Source organism: Odocoileus virginianus, chromosome 8 (genome assembly GCF_023699985.2).
Source record: "Odocoileus virginianus isolate 20LAN1187 ecotype Illinois chromosome 8, Ovbor_1.2, whole genome shotgun sequence".
NCBI lineage: Eukaryota > Metazoa > Chordata > Mammalia > Artiodactyla > Cervidae > Odocoileus > Odocoileus virginianus.
This window is the reverse complement of record NC_069681.1, coordinates 20,123,665-20,145,049: the sequence shown is the minus strand read 5'-3', so window position 1 is coordinate 20,145,049 and position 21,385 is coordinate 20,123,665. Positions and strand designations below refer to the sequence as shown.

The 21,385-nt window shown below is 51.0% G+C and overlaps 1 protein-coding gene across 9 annotated transcripts in view; it reads left to right on the top strand.

Annotated features, from left to right (window-relative positions):
* ATP7B (ATPase copper transporting beta) overlaps window positions 1-12,280 on the top strand; it is an 81,448-nt gene extending 69,168 nt beyond the window's left edge. For 8 of the 9 annotated variants that reach the window (XM_070471288.1, XM_020899074.2, XM_070471290.1 and 5 more), the window contains 7 exons: window positions 1,075-1,243; window positions 2,596-2,739; window positions 3,463-3,605; window positions 4,953-5,156; window positions 5,244-5,361; window positions 6,692-6,794; window positions 7,541-9,744. In XM_070471288.1, coding sequence (XP_070327389.1) covers window positions 1,075-1,243; window positions 2,596-2,739; window positions 3,463-3,605; window positions 4,953-5,156; window positions 5,244-5,361; window positions 6,692-6,794; window positions 7,541-7,814 — 1,155 coding nt within the window. In that variant the 3' untranslated portion in view covers window positions 7,815-9,744. Of the gene's footprint in view, window positions 1-1,074; window positions 1,244-2,595; window positions 2,740-3,462; window positions 3,606-4,952; window positions 5,157-5,243; window positions 5,362-6,691; window positions 6,795-7,540; window positions 9,745-12,012 lie in introns of those variants that run through there. The other variant, XM_020899066.2, reaches the window with a different exon arrangement.
* Window positions 12,281-21,385: the final 9,105 nt, after the last annotated feature.

Here is a 21,385-nt window from a genome sequence, read left to right as displayed (position 1 = left end):
TGACCAGAGGCCTGTGGGCTGTTGGCACAGTTAGTGGCGGGTCATCACCCTTGATCTCTCCAGACCAAAGGGCCAGGTGAGCATTCTCTGTTTTCAGTCTGAACAAGGAGGCCCCAGGGGTGTGCTGGAAAATTGCCCCGAACAACATATAAACTGTCTGAACAGTACAATCACCAGTAAATGTCGAAGGTTGACATGGATGCCTTGAGGAAAAGCTGACAGCTCTTCCTAGACAGAGAGTCTTCCAGAGCTCTCATGTCCTGTTGCATCCTTTGTGTAGGGCGTGGCTGTTTCCCCTCTCCACCTCCTGATGTTTCAAGAAAGATTCTGCTCACCCCAGGCATCCCTTCTGTTCTGTTACCTGAATAAGCCCAGGTCCTCCTTTCTCCTGCCATGTTGCCCCTTCCCCCCCAGGGTCTGTGCATGGGCAGTTACCTCAGAAGAGTTAGTTACTACTTACCTATTCTGTCGTTTTTATGAAATTATTTTTAGCATAAAAATAAAATCTTGCCCACTTTGGCACCTTCAGCCCTGCCGCCCCCAACCGTTAATTGGAAGTGTTTGACGTGCATGGCCTTTCTCCTTTCTGGACCGCATCCTGTCTAGGATGCCCAGGCATCCAGACTCTAGGAGAGAATTTGTTGTACAATCGCTCAGTCGTGTCCGACTCTTTGCGACCCCATGGACTGCAGCACACCAGGCTTCCCTGTCCATCACCAACTCCTGGAGCTTGCTCAAACTCATGTCCATTGAGTCAGTGATGCCATCCAACCATCTCTTCCTCTGTCATCCTCTTCTCCTCCTGCCTTCAGTCTTTCCCAGCATCAGGCTGTCTCCCAGTGAGTCGGCTCTTCACATCAGGTGGCCAAAGTTGAGGCTGTTTTAAGCATCTGTGTCAGATGAGAGAAAAAGAGCTGCTGGCTTGAGTCTCTCTCTGCTTTTCTGGGGAGTTCTCCCACCGTGCCTCCCTTAATTCCCAGCAGCTGCTGCTCTCCTCGCTGCCCTCACCCCACCCCTGTCCTGCCTCCCTCTCAACTCACCCCTGTTCTCTGCTTCCTCTCCCCGCACCCCCAGGAACTCGGCACAGAGACGCTGGGGTGCTGCACGGACTTCCAGGCGGTGCCCGGCTGTGGAATCAGCTGCAAAGTCAGCAGTGTGGAGAGCATCCTTGCCCAGGGCGAGCGCCCGCAGGGCCCACCGACCGCTCACCTGAACAGAGTCGGCAGTGACCCCGCAGAAACAGGTATCCTTGGCCTTGGTCTCCACCTCTCTGTCTGCCGGGGGCTGGGTACAACCACAGAGAGCACCACGCCAGGCTCATGCCGAGGCTCCTGCCTGCGGAAGGGTTGGCTCGGGGCTGGTGTGCCGCCCGTCTGCCTCCCAGGGCAGCCTGCAGCTTCTATCGTGTCCTCTGATGTGGCTCGATGCTAATGGCATATGAAAGCGGCGTATGACTTAAATTCACAGAGTTCACTTTTTGTTGTTATTCAGTTGCTCAGTCGTGTCCAACTCTGCGACCCCATGGACTGCAGCACGCCAGCTTCCCTGTCCTTCACCATCTCCTGGAGTTTGCTCAAACTCATGTCCATTGAGTGGGTGATGCCATCCAACCATCTCATCCTCTGTCGTCCCCTTCTTCTCCTGCCCTCAATCTTTCCCAGCATCAGGGTCTTTTCCAAGGAGCCAGAGTTTGCTTACCTGCCCCCTAATCTTGAGTCTCCTCTTTCTTATCCCTTCTCGGCAGCTACAGGGTAGACGGATGGGAGTCTTTTTGTTCTTGCTAACCAGGAAACCTCCTCGTGGTCGGCTCTGATGGGATCTGACATATTTAGAAAGCTAGCAGCAGTCAGGGACAGAGGATGGACATGGTCTGCCTAAGGAAGAATGGACACTGGACGGGCAGCTGCTTTTTGAATAATGGCCCTGGTTATTTAAAGAGTGGCTTGCCAGCCATCAACATAAGAGTGGAACCAAAGCCTCCAACCAAAAAATCCCAGGTTGAGTTTCGATCTTAAGTATGCTAGTAGTTAAATCTTGATTTAGATTTTATTGTCACCACCTTCCAGCAATTTAAAGCCCCTGATGACTTTTCCTCTGCCTTCCAGGGACATGCCCGTCAGTGTCATCTGAGTTAGAGGTGACAGGTGCAAGGCTCACCTGACCTTTTAGGAGGTGTCGCCTCACAGCGTTTCACATACATGGGCTGGTGGTTGGCTTATTCACCTTGTGTCGTCTGTACCGAGCCAGAGATGAGTCTCGTCAATTCTTGCTTTTGGTGCTGAATACATAATTAGCTGCTCTAATTCCTGTAGAAACAGTAGCAGGCAGACACCTCTAAAGGCCAGTAGGTACACTATGCAGTATTTAAAGTGTTTGTAACACCTTCACACGCTTTAATTCACACCATGGTTCTGCATGCTAATTATCCTTTCTTCCCCCCTGGTCCTTCAATGCTGGTGTCGAGAGGTGTTTTCCAGGTTGTGGTTTTTCCAGAACCAACAAGTGGACATTTTGCTACGAGAAGGATCCCATGGTCTTTAGTGCTTTCTGGTGACCTTGGGCTGTGTGGGAATAACCGCACCCTCTTTTGAGCAGACGCGGCCACGCAGACCTTCTCGGTGCTGATCGGAAACCGGGAATGGATGAGGCGCAACGGCCTGACCGTCACCAGGGACGTCCGAGACGCCATGACCGACCACGAGACGAAGGGCCAGACGGCCATCCTGGTGGCCATCGACGGTACCGCCCCGCTCCCCTGCCCTCTGCTCTCAAGGGAAGCTGGGCATATCAGGCAGATATCAGTCTTTTTTAAAAAAAAAAGTTCCTCTCTGTTATTTTTAGTTCTATTTTCTTCTTCTTCTGAGTCCTTTAAACCCACCGCCCCTTCAGCTTAAGAGCTGGAATTGACTCATTAAAAATGCCTCTTACCCACCTTCATCCTCGAGTCTCTATCACACTGCAGCTCTCACACACCTTCCTGTGTCAGTCTCTAGAGTCACTTAAAAAAACCAAACTCTACACAAGTGTTTTCTGTAGGAAGAGACAGAAAGGAAGGATGTATTTTCTAGCTGTTTGGGCATTTGTCACATTTGTTGTATATCTCATGTTTTAACTGCTAACAGTTATTGAGTTATGAGTTAAGCACTCCACAAAGCTATAGATGTTCCTTAGAAAACATGTGGAAAATTCCGAGAACTTTGGAAAAAATGGGATATCCCTCATTATCCCACCAGAGAGCCACTGTCAATTTTCTTATAGTCCTTCCAGACTTTTGTGTGCACCTGGAAATGTATCTAAATTTAAAAAGCAAAAGCAAAACTGTGTGTCCTGTTATATGATCTGGCGTTTTGTGTTGGTGTGTGACATGGTGTTACGCACACTGTTCCCGGTCGTCACCACGTCCTCCTTGCTCCTCGGCCGCCCAGGCTCTGGCGTGTGCTCACCCGCGGTGTCTTCCTGCAGGTGTTCTGTGCAGCATGATCGCCATCGCGGACTCGGTCAAGCAGGAAGCCGCCCTGGCCGTGCACACGCTGAAGAGCATGGGCGTGGACGTGGTGCTCATCACCGGGGACAACCGCAAGACAGCCAGGGCCATCGCCACCCAGGTGCGGGCCAGGGGCTGGCGTGTCTCCCACCTCGGAAATTACAAGCAATCTTAAGCTGGCAGAAACAGTTTGAGGAAAGTGACTCAGTGGTCAAGAGTCGGCCTGCCAATGCAGGAGATACAGCTTCCATCCCTGGGTTGGGAAGGTTCCCTGGAGAAGGAAATGGCAACCCACTCCAGTATTCTTGCCTGGAGAATCCCATAGACAGGAGGCTGGCGGGCTACAGTCGTAGGGTCATAAAAGAGTCGGTCATGCAACTGAGCGACTCAACAACAGCAGCAGTGCATGGAGCTGAGTCAGCTTTGCTCTGGGCTTTTCTCTCCGCCGGGGCTTTCCTCTCCACGTGCTCCGATCTGCTCCGAGCCCACAGGGGACCACCTTGCTGCTGCCCCAAAGGCCACATCGCTGGAGCCTGGGAGCTGTCATTCCTGCATGGCTGGCTGCAGCCCCAGAGCATCAGTTCTGGTGTTCTCTACTTCCCAGACTCTGCAGTGAGGAAGAAAGACCATGGCTTTAGGGCTGCGATAAACACTCTTGCAGCCTTTATGTTAAGGGAGTGTTTGCCGGCTGAGCTCTTCTCACGCTGCACCAGCTGGCTCCGGGGTCCCAGCAGGTCTCCCGCAGTGCTTGGCTCTGAGTTTGCACCACAAGGGCAGCACGGCTCCCTGCCTGCCTGGCCCACCATGCAGGGATGGCTCCAGTGCAGACTCCTGGCAGTTAGATACCAGCCCTTCGGGAAATGTGTGTAAAGCTGTCTGCTTTTGCAAATGACTTGGTTCTTAGGAGGGAGTGGTGGCACCTGTCTTAGTCATCCTTCTAAGAGTACCCACTTTCCCTGGTTAAAGCTTGTTCAGGCATTTTGCAAGTGCTTACTAAGCCGCGCTGAGAGGGCCCTTGGGGAGCTCACAGTTCTGTTGCGAGGGTGACCCAGGGGCGAGTGTAAACCGTGTGCTGGGGGCTGCCAACCTGCCCCTCAGCCTGGCAGACAAGGACACCTTCCAGGGGAGAGGAGGCCTGAGTCACGGGTGGTCCCCAGTCAGAATGGGGAGGGCTGGGGAAAGAGAAGAGCCCTTTGCAGGACCTGGCAGGTAGCATGGCACCACCCGCAGGTGCCAATGACGCTGCTTTGGAGAGGTCACCGGGTCAGCATATGGAGAGGAGCACTGGGAGGGTGTGATGTGGGGGTGGCATTGGGATGGGAGCTGGGGGTGCATTTGCTGTGTGCCCCGGAATCTGCAGGGCTTGCTGCGGGGTGGGGTGGGGCGGCTCCTGCTGCTGCCCCCTGGCAACACCGAATGTTATTGTATACTTACTTCTTTATCAAATGCTGTTTCCCTTTCCTTCTAGGTTGGCATCAACAAAGTCTTTGCAGAGGTGCTGCCTTCTCACAAGGTGGCCAAGGTCCAGGAGCTGCAGAACGAGGGGAAGAGAGTGGCTATGGTGGGCGACGGTGTGAATGACTCCCCGGCCCTGGCGCAGGCCGACGTGGGCATTGCCATTGGCACGGGCACTGACGTGGCCATCGAGGCGGCCGACGTCGTCCTCATCAGGGTGAGCTCGGCTGCAGCTCCCTGTCCCCGTGGGGCCATGGGTGACGGGGCCCCCACCCACCCACTCACCTGTGGTCTTCTCCCACAGAATGACCTACTCGACGTGGTGGCCAGCATTCACCTCTCCAGGAGGACCGTCTGGAGAATACGACTCAACCTGGTGCTGGCACTGATCTACAACCTGATCGGGATCCCCGTTGCGGCAGGTAGGCCCTCACCACCCTGTTCCCTCAACCCCAGCTGCTGCCAGAAGCCTCTGGAAAGAGTTAATTTCCGTATGTTCCACTTTGTAAGTATCTAAAGGTAGAGGGCATGGGAGGGCATGGCAGGGCATGGCAGCCAATACTCTGGTATTCTTGCCAGGAGAATCCCACAGACAGAGGGGCCTGGCAGGCTACGGTCCATGGGGTCGCAAAGAGTCGGACACGACTGAGCAGGAGAAATGAATGAGAAACTGCAGGGAGGAACCAGGCCTCTGTTCACTCCAGGCCGCTCTGAAAAGCTGGCCAAGGTGCTTGATCCTATTTACCATGGCCTTGTTTTCCAGAACATTATTAAGACACACAGTCTAAAAAGTAATCATTCTTAACAGTTATGGGGCACCTGCTACATGCTAGGCTCAGGGATCAATGCTTCAATACTTTGCCTTAAGAATTAATTCTGCCCAGGTTTTACTCTGACTCGGGAATAGTCATGGAAAGTGATGGACGTTTTCTGCTTCTTAACCTCTCCTTCCCCCACTGAATTTTGTGTCACCAGATAGGGAAAAGTTCCAGACCTTCCTGCAAAGAAAACGTCTGTGTGGGCCAAGACCTATTGTTTTTCCCTTTTCTTTTTTTTTTTTAATTGGGATCTTCCCAGATCAGGGATCAAGCCCGTTGATCTCCTGCGTTGGCTGGCACGTCCTTTACTGCTGAACCACCGGGGGAAGCCCGAGACCTGTATTGAAACAGGACTTTCCCACCGCGTGTGCCCCTGCTGTGCCCGAGCGGTCAGCACCGCCTCACACGGTGGATCGGCGTGTCCACCACAGCCTGGCTCTGGTAGATGCACCTCCTGCCCCAGAGCTGGCTCAGGAGCTCATCCTCTCCCACGCTTGTGGCTCTATCCCAGGACCTGGTCGCATCGCCCTTTATCAAGTGCTTTGACGCCCTTGAGGAAGGACCTTCCATGGAGACAGGGACCGTGGTCATTAGCATCTTGTCCTGATACTCACATCTCTGAGGGGCCCCGGGATGGCTGCCCCTGAGGGTCCCTGGGGTGCCCTGTCCCCTGGAGCTTCCCCCAGACCAGTGATGCCACCTCTGGATGGTCCCCGGAAGGTCTGGACAGGTGGGGGACTCAGTCCCCTCAATGGTGCCCCCACTGTCCAGCTCTGAGTCAGCCTGCCTCAGGTCCATGGGCCTATGGCCAGCACCCAGCGGGGGGCTTCTGAGCTGCCCGGAGGAGGACAGCATCAGGTGGGCAGTGAGGCTGGGCCCTCCTTGCCGTCTGCCCTGGGCCACGGCCTGAGTGTCGTCCCCCCCCCTCGGCCAGGTGTCTTCATACCCATTGGCGTCGTGCTGCAGCCGTGGATGGGCTCAGCAGCCATGGCGGCCTCCTCCGTGTCCGTGGTCCTCTCGTCACTGCAGCTCAAGTGGTGAGTCCCCCTGGTGGGCCCGGGCCAGGTCGGGCGTGTGGCTCACTCCCTCACGGGGGACACCTGCTGCAGGCATAGCCAGAGGTCCCGAGCGTGGCCGAGCGTGTGTTTGTGTAATGATTTCTCCACCTCGAGCCAGCGGTTTGCCGCTTAGCAGTCACCACGTGCGGCCTGTTCCTGTTATTCTGCTCGAGGGCTATTTATGTAAATATATGTCATAGGATCCTGTTTGTTATCATTTTCCCTTTTATACAAGAGATGTTTATTCATGCTTTCATTTAACAAGTGTTAGTAACAGCCTACTCTGTACCAGGGGGCTTCCCAGGTGGGTCTGATGGTAAGGAACCTGCCTGCCAATGCAGGAGACATAAGAGATCCGGGTTCGATTCCTGGGTTGAGAAGATCCCTGGGAGGAGGGCATGGCAGCCCTCTCCAGTGTTCTTGCCTGGAGAATCCCATGGACTGAGGAGCCTGGTGGGCTATAGTCCTTGGGGTCGCAGAGTCGGACACGACTGAAGCAACTTGGCCTGCATGCACCACAGTATGTACCAGGCATCTGGATTGAAGTTTCTAAATCAGGCAGAGGTGAGCGTTAGGAGTTCAGTGGCCTTTCCTTTAAAACCCATGAGGCTCTGATGCTGCGTGTCAGTAGAAGACTCGATGAGAGGGCTGCATGGGGCTTCTTAAAAGGGGAGGTGGGGTGCTGTGCGTCCAGGCTCAGGCGCTCTTGGATCCCCGCCCCGCAGCTACAGGAAGCCGGACCTGGCGCGGTACGAGGCGCAGGCGCACGGCCGCATGAAGCCCCTGAGCGCGTCCCAGGTCAGCGTGCACATCGGCATGGACGACCGCCGGCGCGACTCCCCGCGGGCCTCGCCCTGGGACCAGGTCAGCTACATCAGCCAGGTGTCCCTGTCCTCCCTCAAGTCCGACAAGCTGTCCCGGCACAGCGGCGCGGCCGACGACAGGGGCGACAAGTGGTCTCTGCTCTTAAATGACCGGGACGAGGAGCAGGGCATCTGAAAGCTGCCGGCGGGCCCGCCCGCGTGGCTGAGGCTCCGAGCCAGCAGCGGCAGCAGCAGGCGGCCGAGCCCCTCCAGGCCTGGGCGAATTTCTGGATCACCCCTCCCCTGCGCCCGTGGAGCACAATTCCCCGGGTGCCCCCGGCTCGGGGGGAGGTGTGCTCGCTCACGCCCGTGGGCTCATCAGACACCTTGCTGTGGCCTCGAGAAGAGGAGGGACAAGCCCTCTTCGCATCCCCTGTCTTAGCGTTTGTGACACGACCAGTCTCATCGGGTCCAACATCTTGGCTGGGCCCGTCCACAAACCTCATAAAACCTTTGGGGCCTGGCTGTTTCTGACGGCACCCGCATGCATTGTATACGTGAGACCACCGTGTACCTCAAGTGCCCCCTTGTTTTCTGCTGGCGCCTTCTCTTCCTCCTCTGCCCTTGATGGTGGGGGTGTGAGACCCCATCATCTGAGGGCAGGGCTGACATTCTCAGTCCCCTCTGCTGCTCTCCAAGGGACTCCTGGGCTCCTGCCTGAACCCCCCACCCACACGACCGCCAGAGAGCCTGCCACGCTTCTCCTCGGTGACCAGAGGTCTTGGTTGCCCATGAGCCGCTTCTCCCTAGAGTCCTGGCTTCTCTCTCAGAATCCACTGCAGTTGCTGACTGTCGCTGCCTAGCTGGGCTGAGGGTCTGAGATCCTGAGGCTTGGGAAATTCGGCTTTCTGTGGGGTCCCGGGGGAGGCACGTGGTTCAAGATCCTGCTTGCCGGGTTTCAGGGGCTTCGGTTGCATGGCCTGCGGTGTGACAGTCACCTCACAGGGTCTGGCGTGGGGTTCAGGCCTGTGCTCCCCAGAGCCGTGCAGCCCTGAGGCCATGAGACTCAAGTAAGAGGATACCCCGGCCCTCCACACGCTTCGACTCCTGCACTTGGAGCTGGTGCCTTAGGAAGGGGTGTCCACCATTCCCAAGGGAACTTCTGTGTCTAACTTTTGGTGGCCTTTATGGTTGCACGATAATCAGAGGGACAGCAGTGGGCCCATGGCAGACTCTGAGCTTGGTGGTGAGTGGCAGAGCCTGTGGGAGTCTGCTAACACTAGCCAAGTCTTAGACTAAGTGACTAGAGCCTGTTCTCAGTTTCAAGGGGGAAGCCCTTATCACACACACTTTAGTTATTTATTGTCAGTTATTTTTCAGGGGGTTATGAGCACATTTTATGGCTTACCTCTAATCCTCCCAACAAACTAGCAAAGTAGATACAATATTGTCCACATTTTGCAGGCGGGAAACAGGCTCAGAGAGGCTAGGAATCCCACCCAGGATTACACAGCCAGTGTGCATGCCACAGCAGGGATCTGAATTCATGTCGCCGGGCCCTGAAGTCTTTTCTCTAATTTGACTCTACCATCAATATTTTGTTTGATGAGAAGCAACAAGGAAAAGGCCCTTGTTCCTGGAAGAACAAAGCTGCCAGGTGACAGTATTCACTGAACTGGCTTGAAATTTGACCATGAGGTCATGTCACGTTGCCTTTGGATAGCTCCTTTCCATTTGTGTAATTGAGTCTGTGCTGCGTCTTATTCTCGAAAATCCATGTGCGGGGTGGTGGTGTGGTTTTATGTTTCTAGTCTTTCTTCCCCAGCCCCTTCCTACTTGTTCTCAGTTGTGTTCTTTCTCTGTTCCCAGCTGCTGCTTGGGGAATGTTTCCTGTTTACCCCCCAAGAAGGCTAATCATTGCCTAAAGAATCCAATTGTATCAATTTTTCAAAAAGCTTTTAGGACCATAAATGTTATGTTTATAGGGACATGGAGATATTTATATAATTGTACAGAAGATAACCTTTTGTCCCTCGTTTTTTGGTCAAGAAGGAAGAATTCCTATTTCAAAAACATTCCATGCTATATTTAGAATAAAATTTCATTTTTTTTTATTCATCTATAAACCTGCCTATGCCTGGCTCTGTGTGAGAGGGAAGTGTGTGTGGGCTGGTGTGGCACCGTCTTTGGGGAGAACTGAGGTGCTGGCTTTGCTTGCTGCCTTTTCGGGGGCAGAGATGGGTGGGGGGTGGCCAGAGCCCCCTGTTGGGCCGTCCCAGCACTGTGTAAGCCCCCCGCCTCAGTGCCTGCCTCAGTGGCCTGCGGGGAGAGCTCAGGAAAGCACCCCCTCAGGGTGTCAGTCCCACAGGTTCAGGCATGGACTACATGACCCCGTCAGATGCTGGTTGAGGGTGATTGTCTACAAAAGGCTATTCTCTAATGCACACGTCTTCATCAGAGGGTGATGTTTTGGGATCCTTGGCCCTGAAGGAGTGAGGTGGGAGGAGGGGTAGAAAAGTCTGGAACAAAGCACTCTGCTGGGAAGGCTCTGGAGAGATCCTGGGGTGGGTGGGGGTGTCCCGAGTGAGCCATACCTAGAGGTGAGGCCACAGTGTCATTTATCATCCAAACCAGGACACTTTCAAGAGTGAAAGGAGGTGCTATTAATAATTACACCAAGGAAACTGGCCTGCACTGGGACTACCCAGGCAAACTGGGGTGTGTGGTCACCTGCCTTAAAGGGGAAATAGACGTTGTGCAGTCGTCACCGACACACCCAGTAGTAGCTTCACGCATACCAGTTGTAGGTTTCATGGGCATGCTGGTGACTTAATCCTTCGTCGGATGGGGAGAGCTCCCCCTCGCATCCTAGTACCAGCCCTTCTCTGTAGAGTCATCGAGTTGATGGTCTTGGGGCTCAGTGTGACGCACAGCTGGAGAGTCACGCACAGGCTATGCTAAGTGCCCTCCTGCGCCCTTAGGACTTCATGCCAGGCGTGCCAGGCTCCTCTTCTGGACGCCCCAGCTGTGGGGATTTCATGTCGTATGTACATCCCATTGTGGAAAGGGAAGGTTGATACCACCTGAATAAGTGAGTCCATTTCTTTTTTTTTTTTTAAATATAAAAATGTAAAAGTTTTATTTTTAAAAAACAGGCAATACAAACAGGTAAAAGTAATATATGAAGAAATTTCCAAAACAAAGGTCTCATCTACAAAATTATTTACATGTTTAGGGCCCATATGAAAAAAAATATGGTTCCCCTGGGTCCAGTATAGACATAAGAGCAATCTATAGTAACACATTTTGGAAGAGGAATTCTGTGGTACTTGCCAATATGTGATATTTACCAATCAAGGAACACTCTAGAAGGTGCTTCAATGCTCAGAGGTTTTCTTTAGAAAACAGATTTAAAACTTGAGCAAATGTGCCTGATAGAATTCCACATGCACCAGAATAAATCATAATATCTGTCCATTCCTGGTAACTTTTCAGTCTTTAAGACCTCAGTGAAAAATTGTAAAAGGATCACTATTACTATTTGTGTTAGTTGCTCAGTTGTGTCCGACTCTTTGTGACAGCTTGAACTGTAGCCCACCAGGCTCCTTTGTCCATGGTATTTCCTAGGCAAGAATACTGGAGTGGGTTGCCATTTCCTTCTCCAGGGGATCTTCCTGACCCAGGGATCAAACTGAGGTCTTCTACATTGCAGGCAGATTCTTTAGCATCTGAGCCACCAGGGAAAGATAAGTGAAAAACTGTGATAGGATCACCTATTAAATGAATGTAATAATTCTAGTTTTTCTTCTTTTCTTAAATGGCACCTGGAAATTGACATGTCAAAATATAGTTCTGTTCCCAAATTGTTCTGCTAGCTTACGTTGGAATGATGAAAATGACCTTTTAATTTTTTTTAATTTTATGTATTTATTTTTGGCTGCATCAGGCCTTAGTTGCAGGATGCAGGCTTTCTATTGGGGTGTGTGGGCTGTTGTCCTGCAGTATGTGGGGTCTTAGTTCCCAACCAGACACTGAACCTGCATACCCTGCACTGGAAGGCAGATTCTCAACCACTGGACCACCAGATAAGGCCCCAAATGACCTTTATTTTAAGAAAATCCAGCATAAGCCAAAATCAGCCAATCAAATACATGAATTAGAAAAAGGTTATTTGAATTATAGGATTTTTTTTTTTTTTTGCTTTGAAAAATTCCTAATGATATATCAGCAGATAAGTTCCCTAATACATATAAAATTCTTCCCAAGTTAATGAAGTTTTATACACAGACAACATTTTTATCACTGCATCTTTTGTTTTGAAAAAAGGTGAGGTGTGAATATACAAAGAAATGCTTTAAGGAACCACTCTTGCTGACCCTCAGTTTCCCTTTCAGATTACCTTGATGTGTGGGAAAGCTGAGTGGATGTTGGAAAGAACTGTGGAGCTCTTAGGAATGAAACCACCCTCCTTTCTTCATTTTCAACCTTAACTTGGGCAGAGACATGAACACCACTGTTTGGGTTCCTTCCAGAGCGAGATGTCTGCTTGTCTGCCATGTTCCTTTGTGTAAAGACAATGACAAAGGCTGAAATTACAGGATAGAATATGAGAGCGTTAAATAACGCTGTGAAATCCCAGAGTCTCTTTACTCTGTTCAAAAAGATGGGAAACACAAACTGATGGAAGGCCATCCAAGGGCTCAATGAAAATAAGAACTGATGGAAATTTAACATTTTTTTCCTCCAAAAAGGAAATGGTGATTATTTCTTGCTGATAATAAACATGAAACCACATATAGGAATAATGTAAGCATGTAGAAATTTATCATGGCGGGGAAGAGGCTGTCATAATACCCCCGCCCCACAAAAGGAAACCCCATGGATGTGATTTCTTGAGGGGTGTTCTTTATGGGTGGACAGCACTGGGACACGAGGGGAGCAAAACCTGCCTGCCCACGGGGGCCCCAGCTCCCTGATCACATTGTAACCATCTGAGCACAGGGGCTGTAGCGGTCCCAGGAGGGATCTGTTGTGAAACTGACCCCTTACCAGGTCCCCGTAAGGTCAGGGGACAGGCAACATTCAAATACTGTGGGCGCCATGATCGAGTCCCTCACTCTCAGCTCAGCTGGCCTTCACAGCGGCCTTAGGAGCTCTTTACCTCCCTGCCCCATTTCAACAGTCAAGCTGACTGTCCAGGACACAGAATCCGGGTGGGTGTTTGAACCCACTCCCTCCAGCCACAAAGCCCTAGTTCCATGTGCCCCTTGGCCCACCCCCTCCCCGCAAAGGTAACTGGGTACTCTCCCTAGCAGAAGCTGCTGGGTTTCCTCCGCTACTCCTTGGTACCATGCGTGGGGCGAAAGAAGTGTCCTTTGGCAGGACCATGTGGTTTCTCTCGAGGGCCACCAGGTGTCTCTCTGACCAAAATAACTTAGTCTGCAGCCAGAGCCCAAATTCTCTTGATCATTTTGTGGTCTTTTTGGATGCATCTGGAAACTCTAAGCATCATCTTATTGAAAATGTAGGTGATGGGTCAGAATGTGTCAGTGGAGTTCAGCCCTGGCAGCGGGTGGTCTCCAGTGGCAGCAGAGGAAACCATGTCTGGATGGCATCACCCACGCGGTGGACATGAATTTGAGCAAACTCCGGGAGATCGTGAAGGACAGAGGAGCCTGGTATGCTGCAGTCCATGGGGTCGTAAATAGTCAGACGCGACTTAGCTACTGAACAGCCACATGATGTGTTTATATCTGTCCTTGCAGCCCAGAGTTTCAGTGCCTCCTCAAATTTGCCCTTACCTGTGCAGAATATAGGGCTTCTCAGATGGTGCTAATGGTAAAGAAACTGCCTGCTAAGGAGCCACAAGAGACTGGTGTTTGATCCCTGGGTAGGGAAAATGCCCTGGAGTAGGAAATGGCAACCCATTGCAGTATTCTTGTCTGGAGAATTCCACTGATGGAGGAGCCTGGCAGGCTACAGTCCATGGGGTTGCAAAGAGTCAGATACGACTGAGCACACACACGTGGTGGGATGACTCAGCAGTGACCTCTGACATCTGTACATGACTACTGCAACTCCCCAGAGACTCCTGTCTTTCTTTCTCCCAACTAGCCTCCCCTGCACCTGGTCTGGCAGACACTGCAGCCCAGTGTGCGGTCCTGAGTCTAGCCTGCTGGAGGGAGTGAGTCCTCTTTCAGTCCCATTTTCTCTGAGCTGGCTTCCCCTCCTGCACAATGTTTGGGATCTTTCCCAGGGCCAGTCCTGCCCCTGTGCCAGCTGCCTGACCTCTTGCGCCCCTCCCAGCTCCCTCCTCTCCTCTATAAAAGCAAGCTCTCTTCCTTGTCTGGATTTGACTGTGGCCTACCCAAACTGCCAAAACTAAGTCGTGTCTGACTCTTTGTGACCCCATGGACTGCAGCACACCAGGCCTCTCTGTCCTCTGTCATCTCCCAGAATTTGCTCAAACTCATGTCCATTGAGTTGGTGATGCCACCCCACCGTCTCATCCTTTATTACCCCCTTCTCCTCCCACCCTCAATCTTTCCCAGCATCAGGGTCTTTTCCAAGGAGTCTGTTCTTCGCATCAGGTGACCAAAGTTTTGGAGCGTCAGCTTCAGCATCAGTCCTTCCAGTGAATATTCAGGGTTGATAACGGTTAGGATTTACTGGTTTGATCTTGCTGTCCACTGCATTCCCAAATTACAATTCCTCTGGCTAAACTCATTCTACTGGCAAGATAAATGGCTCTTTTATTTTTTTAAATTGACAAAGTCTTGTCTTTTATCTGTCTAGGCTTAGCTGGCTTAACACAATGTAGTTTCACTTCATCTGAAAAACTATCCAAGTTAGTCTTTAACTGGCTTTTATGAGAAGCCTGTTTAATTACTAGTGTAAAATAGAGACAACTCTATTTTTCCACTGAGTATAATGCACACGGAGAGGGTGTTCTTTGATCCCAAGCATATAAATCACGATTAAAAATGCCTCATGGAGTCCTCTCTACCAACTTCATACCTGTATTTCCACAAAATAATGCCATTGGCTGCCTAGTCCTTTGATCCTGACCTTGATGATGGAGACTTCTATGGCCTGCCTCCCTCTCTTCTTTCCTTCTCTCCTTCCTTTCCTTTTTCCTTCCTTCCTTCCTTCCCCACTCCCTCCCTTTCTCCTGCCTCCCTCCCTTTAGTTAATCCATTAATAGGTATGAATGGGCTTCCCTGGTGACTCAGAATTTGCCTGATCCCTGAATTGGGAAGATCCCCTGGAGAAGAGCATGGCTACCCACTCCAGTATTCTCACCTGGAGAATTCCATGGACAGAGGAGCCTGGCAGGCTACAGCCCATGGAGTCACAGAGAGTCAGACACTACTGAGCGACTAACACTTTCACATTATGTGCTAAAAAAAATAGCATAGAGATAAGAATGTACTCTCTGCTTGGGGTTGAGTGGTGCAATAAGAAAAGCAAACAAGCACCGTATGTGTTAAAGGGCTGTTGGTACATGATGCACAGTGGAAAGTGGACGCTTGTGCGTGTGTACACAGGGAGACTTTATAAGATAGTCACTGCCGCAGTGTGTGCACAGGAAACAGCCAAGATGTCCATCCACAGGGGAATAAGGAGAAAAGTTGTGCAGTGTCATCTACTCAAAACATTCTGTAGCATTCACCGTGCATGAACCAGAGCTTCCTGTATCAATATGGGTGACCTGGTAAGCACAATGTGGAAGGAAAAACACTACAGACAAACACAGACAGTGAACTTGCTTTCTGTAAATTTACAAAACAAAACAGTTCCATAGATTGCAGGCTTATGTAGTCAAAGTGTAAACATAGTCCGGAGACAATGGGTTCAGAACAGGGGTTTTCTCTGGGGAGACAGGGAAGAGAGGTGGGTCTGGAGAGTTTGAGAGGTGTGTTAGGGCGTTCGGATCTTTAACGACATTTGGAAAACGTTGATTCTAAAAATACGAAGGAAATATGGCTTCCATGATGGCTCAGACGGTAAAGAATCTGCCTGCAATTCAGGAGACCCAGGTTCAATTCCTGGGTCGGGAAGATTCCTTGGAGAAGGGAATGGCAACCCATTCCAGTATTCTTGCCTGGAGACTTCCATGGACCTAGGAGCCTGGCAGGCTGCAGTCCATGGGGTTGCAAAGAGTAGGACGTGACCGAGACTAACACAACACATGACAAAATGTCAGTGTTGATTAGCTGATAGGTTTATGAGTTTTGTCATATTTCTTTCCCTTGATGTATATATATGAATGTATATAGATAGATATCGATATACATACATCTGAAATAAGACTGAAGCTGTAGAGTCAGGACATCTTCACTGAGAACTCAGGTTCTCTGAGAACAGGCAGGCCCAGCCCATAGAGTTGTGACTCAGAAGTGAGCAAAGACTTTGGGAAAACACTTATTTTTAAGGGAGGAGGTACAGAAAGAGAAGGAACAGAGCCAGGATGGATGTGTGAGCAGGAGTTCCAGCAAAGAAAAAAATTTTTCTTTAATTATAATGAAAAAGGTCAACTGCTCAAGAGTGTATACAAATACAGAGCCTAGCACAGGGTTACACCCTTACACCCAGGCTGAACCTCTCCTTGAACTCAATAACTGTCGAGATTTTTCCACATTTGCTTCTTCTATTTCCTCTTCTTCCCCACCCCCCACCTTTTTTGGTTGGCTGAAGTGGTTTGAAGAAACTCTCAGACATCATGTCTTTCCACCCTTTATACAGTGTGTATTTCTGAACTCTCCAGACATTGAGAAAGATTTTTGTTTTTAAAGTAAAACTTCTTTTTAAAAATATTTATTTATCTGGCTGCACCGGGTCTTAGTTGCGGCATGTGGGATCTAGTTCCCTGACCAGGGATTGAACCACAGCCCCCTGCACTGGGAACAGAGTCTTAGCAACTGGACCGACAGGGAATCCCCTGTGAGAAAGATTTGTAAGGAGGGAAATGTCATCGCATTAAATGTGGCAGATGAATTGAGGGGGAAGAGGACCAAGGGACCGTCACAAAAGTTCCAGGTGCCAGGACGGGGGCATCTGAGGGTCCTCTCCACCTTGGGATTGAACCTGTACGCTGTGTGCAGCTTTAAGAGAGGTGAGACAGCAGGTGAACACCGGCACTTTCATTGTGATGAACATGAGCTGGCTGACCTCTACCATCCAGCTGGCAAGAATGCTGGAGTGGGTTGCCATTTCCTTCTCCAGGGGATCTTTCTGACCCAGGGATCAAACCTGGGTCTCGGGCATTGCAGGTGGATTCTCTACCACTGAGTCACCAGTGAAGCCCTATGAAAGTGGCTCAATGTGACCCTTCTCATAGGGTTTTATGGGATTAAATGAGGCGTTCTACGATATGTTCCATGACCCTACTTATGTTGGCCCATAGCTCCTTGGAAGTGGTTCTTATCCCTGGACTAAGCTGAACTTGGTAATCAAGTGGGTACTTTTTTCAGCTTGTGCCCCCGGCTTCCTTCTTCCTGCTGTGTGTTAAGAAGATGCTGCGTTGAAACACAGGGACATCTGGAAGCATCTCAAAGCCCGCAGAGCGTGGAGCAGAGGCTCAGGGCTTGACACAGCTAATTGTTCCCTGGCAGATGTCAGCTTCGCCTGACTGTGTCTCTTCATGTGTTTGCAGCCGTACAACAGGCTGACAGCCACTGGCGTTCTCCTCCTGTCTCCAACCTCCCTGGTGCACCCCAAATCACAGCCACACCGCTTCATTACCACACACTCACCTGACGGCAACATGCTCTGGTGCTTTTGTTGCCTTTAGAGCACGTGTAGTGATTTTTTCTTTTTCAGAGGCTTCAGACATTTGTCCTATGGATACATTTTCCAGGAGAGTGTGTTAATCACTCAGTTGTGTTTGACTCTTCGAGACCACATGGACTGGAGCTCACTAGGCTCCTCTGTCCATGGGGGATTCTCCAGGCAAGACTACTGCAGTGGATTACCATGCCCTCCTCTGGGGGATCTTCTCGACCGGGGGATCGAACCTGGGAGTGCCCTGTGTCTCCTGCACCGCAGGTGGATTCTTTACCCACTGAGCCATCAGAGAAGCTGTCTTTCCGGGGGAACATGCCAACAAATAGAGATGGACTGGGCTTTCTAAATGTCCTAGTTCTCCGGAGACTTTTTTTTTCAGCATTGCCCCAGAGGGACTCCTGCTATAATGGCTGCAGACACGGGGTGGTCCTGCCTCAGGCACTGTAGCCCAGAGGTTCTGACTTCCCCATCAGGGTGCAGCCTGGTTTGGGTGACTTGAAGCTACCCCTGCAATGCAGCTGCACACCCGGAGAAAGAGAAACGTAGAACCTGCTCACTGAGCACTTGCTGTCAGTGGCAGAGAGAGCAGACAGACAATATAATTCCAGTCATTCCCAAAGTTTCATTCTGCTGAATTGCCCCTTTAGGGGGCAGCCCTCCCATTTCTCTGGAGCCAGTACAATTTAAAAAAAAAAAAATCATTTGCAAATTTCAAAATGCTACAGGTAAAAGCAAACTACTTTCCTTAGCTCGGTTATTTGTTCAGGATTTTATGTCTCAGATCTTTTTCTTTTTGGCAATGGATTGAGCCCCCTGGCTATGCCTTTTAGGGGAAGAGGAGAGACCAAGAGCAGAGGGAGGAGATGACCTCAAATGCATCCGCAGAAACATTAGCTTCAGGGCAACAACACACAGATGAAGCCCTGGCAATGCAATTTGTCTACTCATCTATTTCTTAATTTGGTGTCTGAATCAACAGCCTTTGCGGCCAGAGGGAGGAAGAAAGGGAAGTTGTGAAATTTCTTTCCCTGAAAAGCTTTGTTTAACGGGCACCTGTTAGTTCTGAAAGTCAGACCAGAACCCTGGACTCGGAGGGGTGGATTTCATAACTCTGAACATCTTTCTCATAATCATTCCCATCACTCTGCTTTACAGAGTCCAAAGCGTTTCTCCTGCTTCATTCGCTTACACAGTCACTCGTTCGTTCAACAAGCATTAATTAAATGTGAACCCAGTGCCAGGATGGCACTGGGTCCTGGGGATGCTCTCCTTTCTTCCTGTGGCTTAGGAGCCAGTGTGGGAGGCAGACGTGCAGGCAGTGTGGTGCATACCACTCTGATGGGAAGCCCAGGGTCTGGGGGCGCCTACCCAGTCTCTGTGGGGGGGACAGACCAGGCTCCTTGGAAGGGACCTGATTATACCTGGGGGCTGCCTAGAAAGGAACTTTGGAGAAAGAACAAAGAAAGTTTAAAGGGAGAATCTTTAAAAGTATGGCCAGAGGATGCGCATGGAAACCATCTTTCCAATCCCCCCTCCCCCCACCCAGTCTCTAGCTAGAGATCCCTTTCCTGTGAAGGCATTGTGGGCTGGGAGCTGTGTCAGGGATACACAGTTGGTGCTGACCTTTAAGGGAATAGATTACACCTGAGGCCACTGTCCCCACAGGAGACAGAGAAGTCTGCTCGCAGGGCAGTAACAGGCAGCAACACAAAAAGCATGAACACAGGTCAGAGGAGGTCTGTATCCCTCTCATTTATTCAGTCACTTCTAAGTATTAATTGAATACCTGCCACATGCACGGGTCCAGGCTCTGGGAGTACAAGCCACTGAACTGCTTCCCTTTGGGCCTTTATGTAATGATGGGGAGGGGGAGACAATTCACATACAAGTAGATCTATGGTGTGGGTCAGATGGTGATGGAGAAAGATGAAGGAAATAAGGCAGTGAGGGGAGAGGGAAGTGGGATGGGGAGCAGGTCCCAAGCGCAGGAAATGGTAAGTGCATGAGCTCAGGCAGTGCACTAAATGTGTTCAGGGACAGACAAGAAGGCCAGGGAGGCAGGAATGTGGGAAGGCGCAGGGCAGGAGCCCGAGAGCCTGGGCTACTCTGAATCTGAGCAGTGGCGTCTGGGCAGAGGAGTGGCAGGAAGTGACTTTTGTCTAGAAGAATCAGTCAGGTCAGTGCTCAGTGCGGTCTCCGTCTCAGAGCTGCGAACTGGTGCCTTGCAAAAAAAAAAAAAAAATCACGGGACCACAGAAACTGAATATTTAAGCAAAAATATACAACAGGGACTTCCCTGAAGGTCTGGTGGTTAAGACTGTGAGATTCCAATGCAGTGGGCACAGGTTCAACTCCTGGTTATGGAACTATGATCCCACATACTGCATGGCCAAATAAATAATAATAAATTAAAACTACATATGTATTATAGAACATTTGGTACCCAGTTAAGTCAATTAGCCCCTGCTTGGGTCTTAGCCCAGCCCAGGATCTCTGCTTCCCAGTAGGGTAGGTTTCTTTTTCTGTTAGATTCCAGCAGAGTGGCTCAGAGGGTAAAGAATCTGCCTGCAATGCAGGAGTCAATCCCTGAGTCAGGAAGATCTCCTGGAGAAGGGAACAGCAACCCACTCCAGTATTCTTGCCTGGAGAATCCCATGGACAGAGGAGCCTGGTGGGCTACAGTCCAAAGAGTCGGACAGGACTGAGCAGGAGCAAACAAACGAAACAAACCAAAGCCAAGCTCAACACAGCACAAACTTAAGTGGCCAAGGAACGGAGAAGCGGGAACTAAGTTCACAGATCAACTTTCCACCCACCTGGCGAGAGTTATTTAATTTTAAAGAGTAAAGACAAGAGGAGGAGTGTGGCTAGTGATGGGGAGATGCACGCATTAGTGGAAGGTGGGGAAGGGCAGGGCTTCTTTAAGGAAGCGGGGTGCCACCCCTTTGTTATCCTGTTTTGGTCCTTAATGTCCGGTCCTAGCCAGCGGTAGGCACGCCATTTACATAGGCAATAGGCAGATCAGCGTATAATGAGACATGGGGTCAGTTTCAGGTCAGATTCCTCGCCATCTTGGTTCCAGCGGCTTCCGTCTGGTTTTTCCTTTGAGTGCACACACAAGAAGCTTGGCTTCCTATCTCTGGACACTTTTAACTTCGAGATGTGTGTTCGCTCCTGCTAAAGGTGGAGGGCAGGTTGGCAGGTTCTGAGCAAGGACACTCCTGCTCCCCGAGGGGGGTTGATGGGTTTCTAGCAAAGATCGGAGCAACTGCGACAATACACCTAGTAGGTGAAGGACCTTTTGCCGGGCGCTGTGGTCGTTGTCCGGAGGAGCGAGCCCTCTGTGACTGGAGGTGTGTCCATGTGCGCCGAGACACCAACGCAGGAAAAACGATACATCACGCGTGTTTACGGAGGTGCGCGGCCTCAGGGACTGAGCGCAGGGCAGGACTGCAGGGACCGACGGGGTAAGAGGGGCGCTCGCTGTGCGCCCGCGCCCTTCTGAGCGCCTCGGGTCTCCTCCTGGGGGTGGGCTTAGGCTGTTTCAGCTGCACGTGGGAAGGCTGAGGGTCGCGTCAGGCAGCGGCGAGCCACCCTGCCCTTTCCTCGAGGGGTGAATCCGGAAAGCAGGATCCTTCCGTCTCCTTTGGGAGGAACGAAGTAAACAGCTTTTCAATAAAGCAAAGGTCAACAGAGAAATTTGAGTTTTATTTATAAAACTACCTTCCAGAGGCTGAACCACCACCACCACCGCAGAGACCTCCAGCAAGTGTGTAGAGGAGGGTTGGCTTAGCGCGGCGCTGGTGCCCCGCCTCCCGGCCCCGCCTCCCAGGATGTACCAGCTTGCTCTGCCAGGGGACCCCGGGGCTTGTTTGCCAACTGCTTGAATGCCTTGGGGTCAGGCTCTCTGCTCTTGTTTTCTCATCAGGAGGTAAATTAACCCTGTAACTTCTCACATAGAAGCGCAGATACTTTATTATG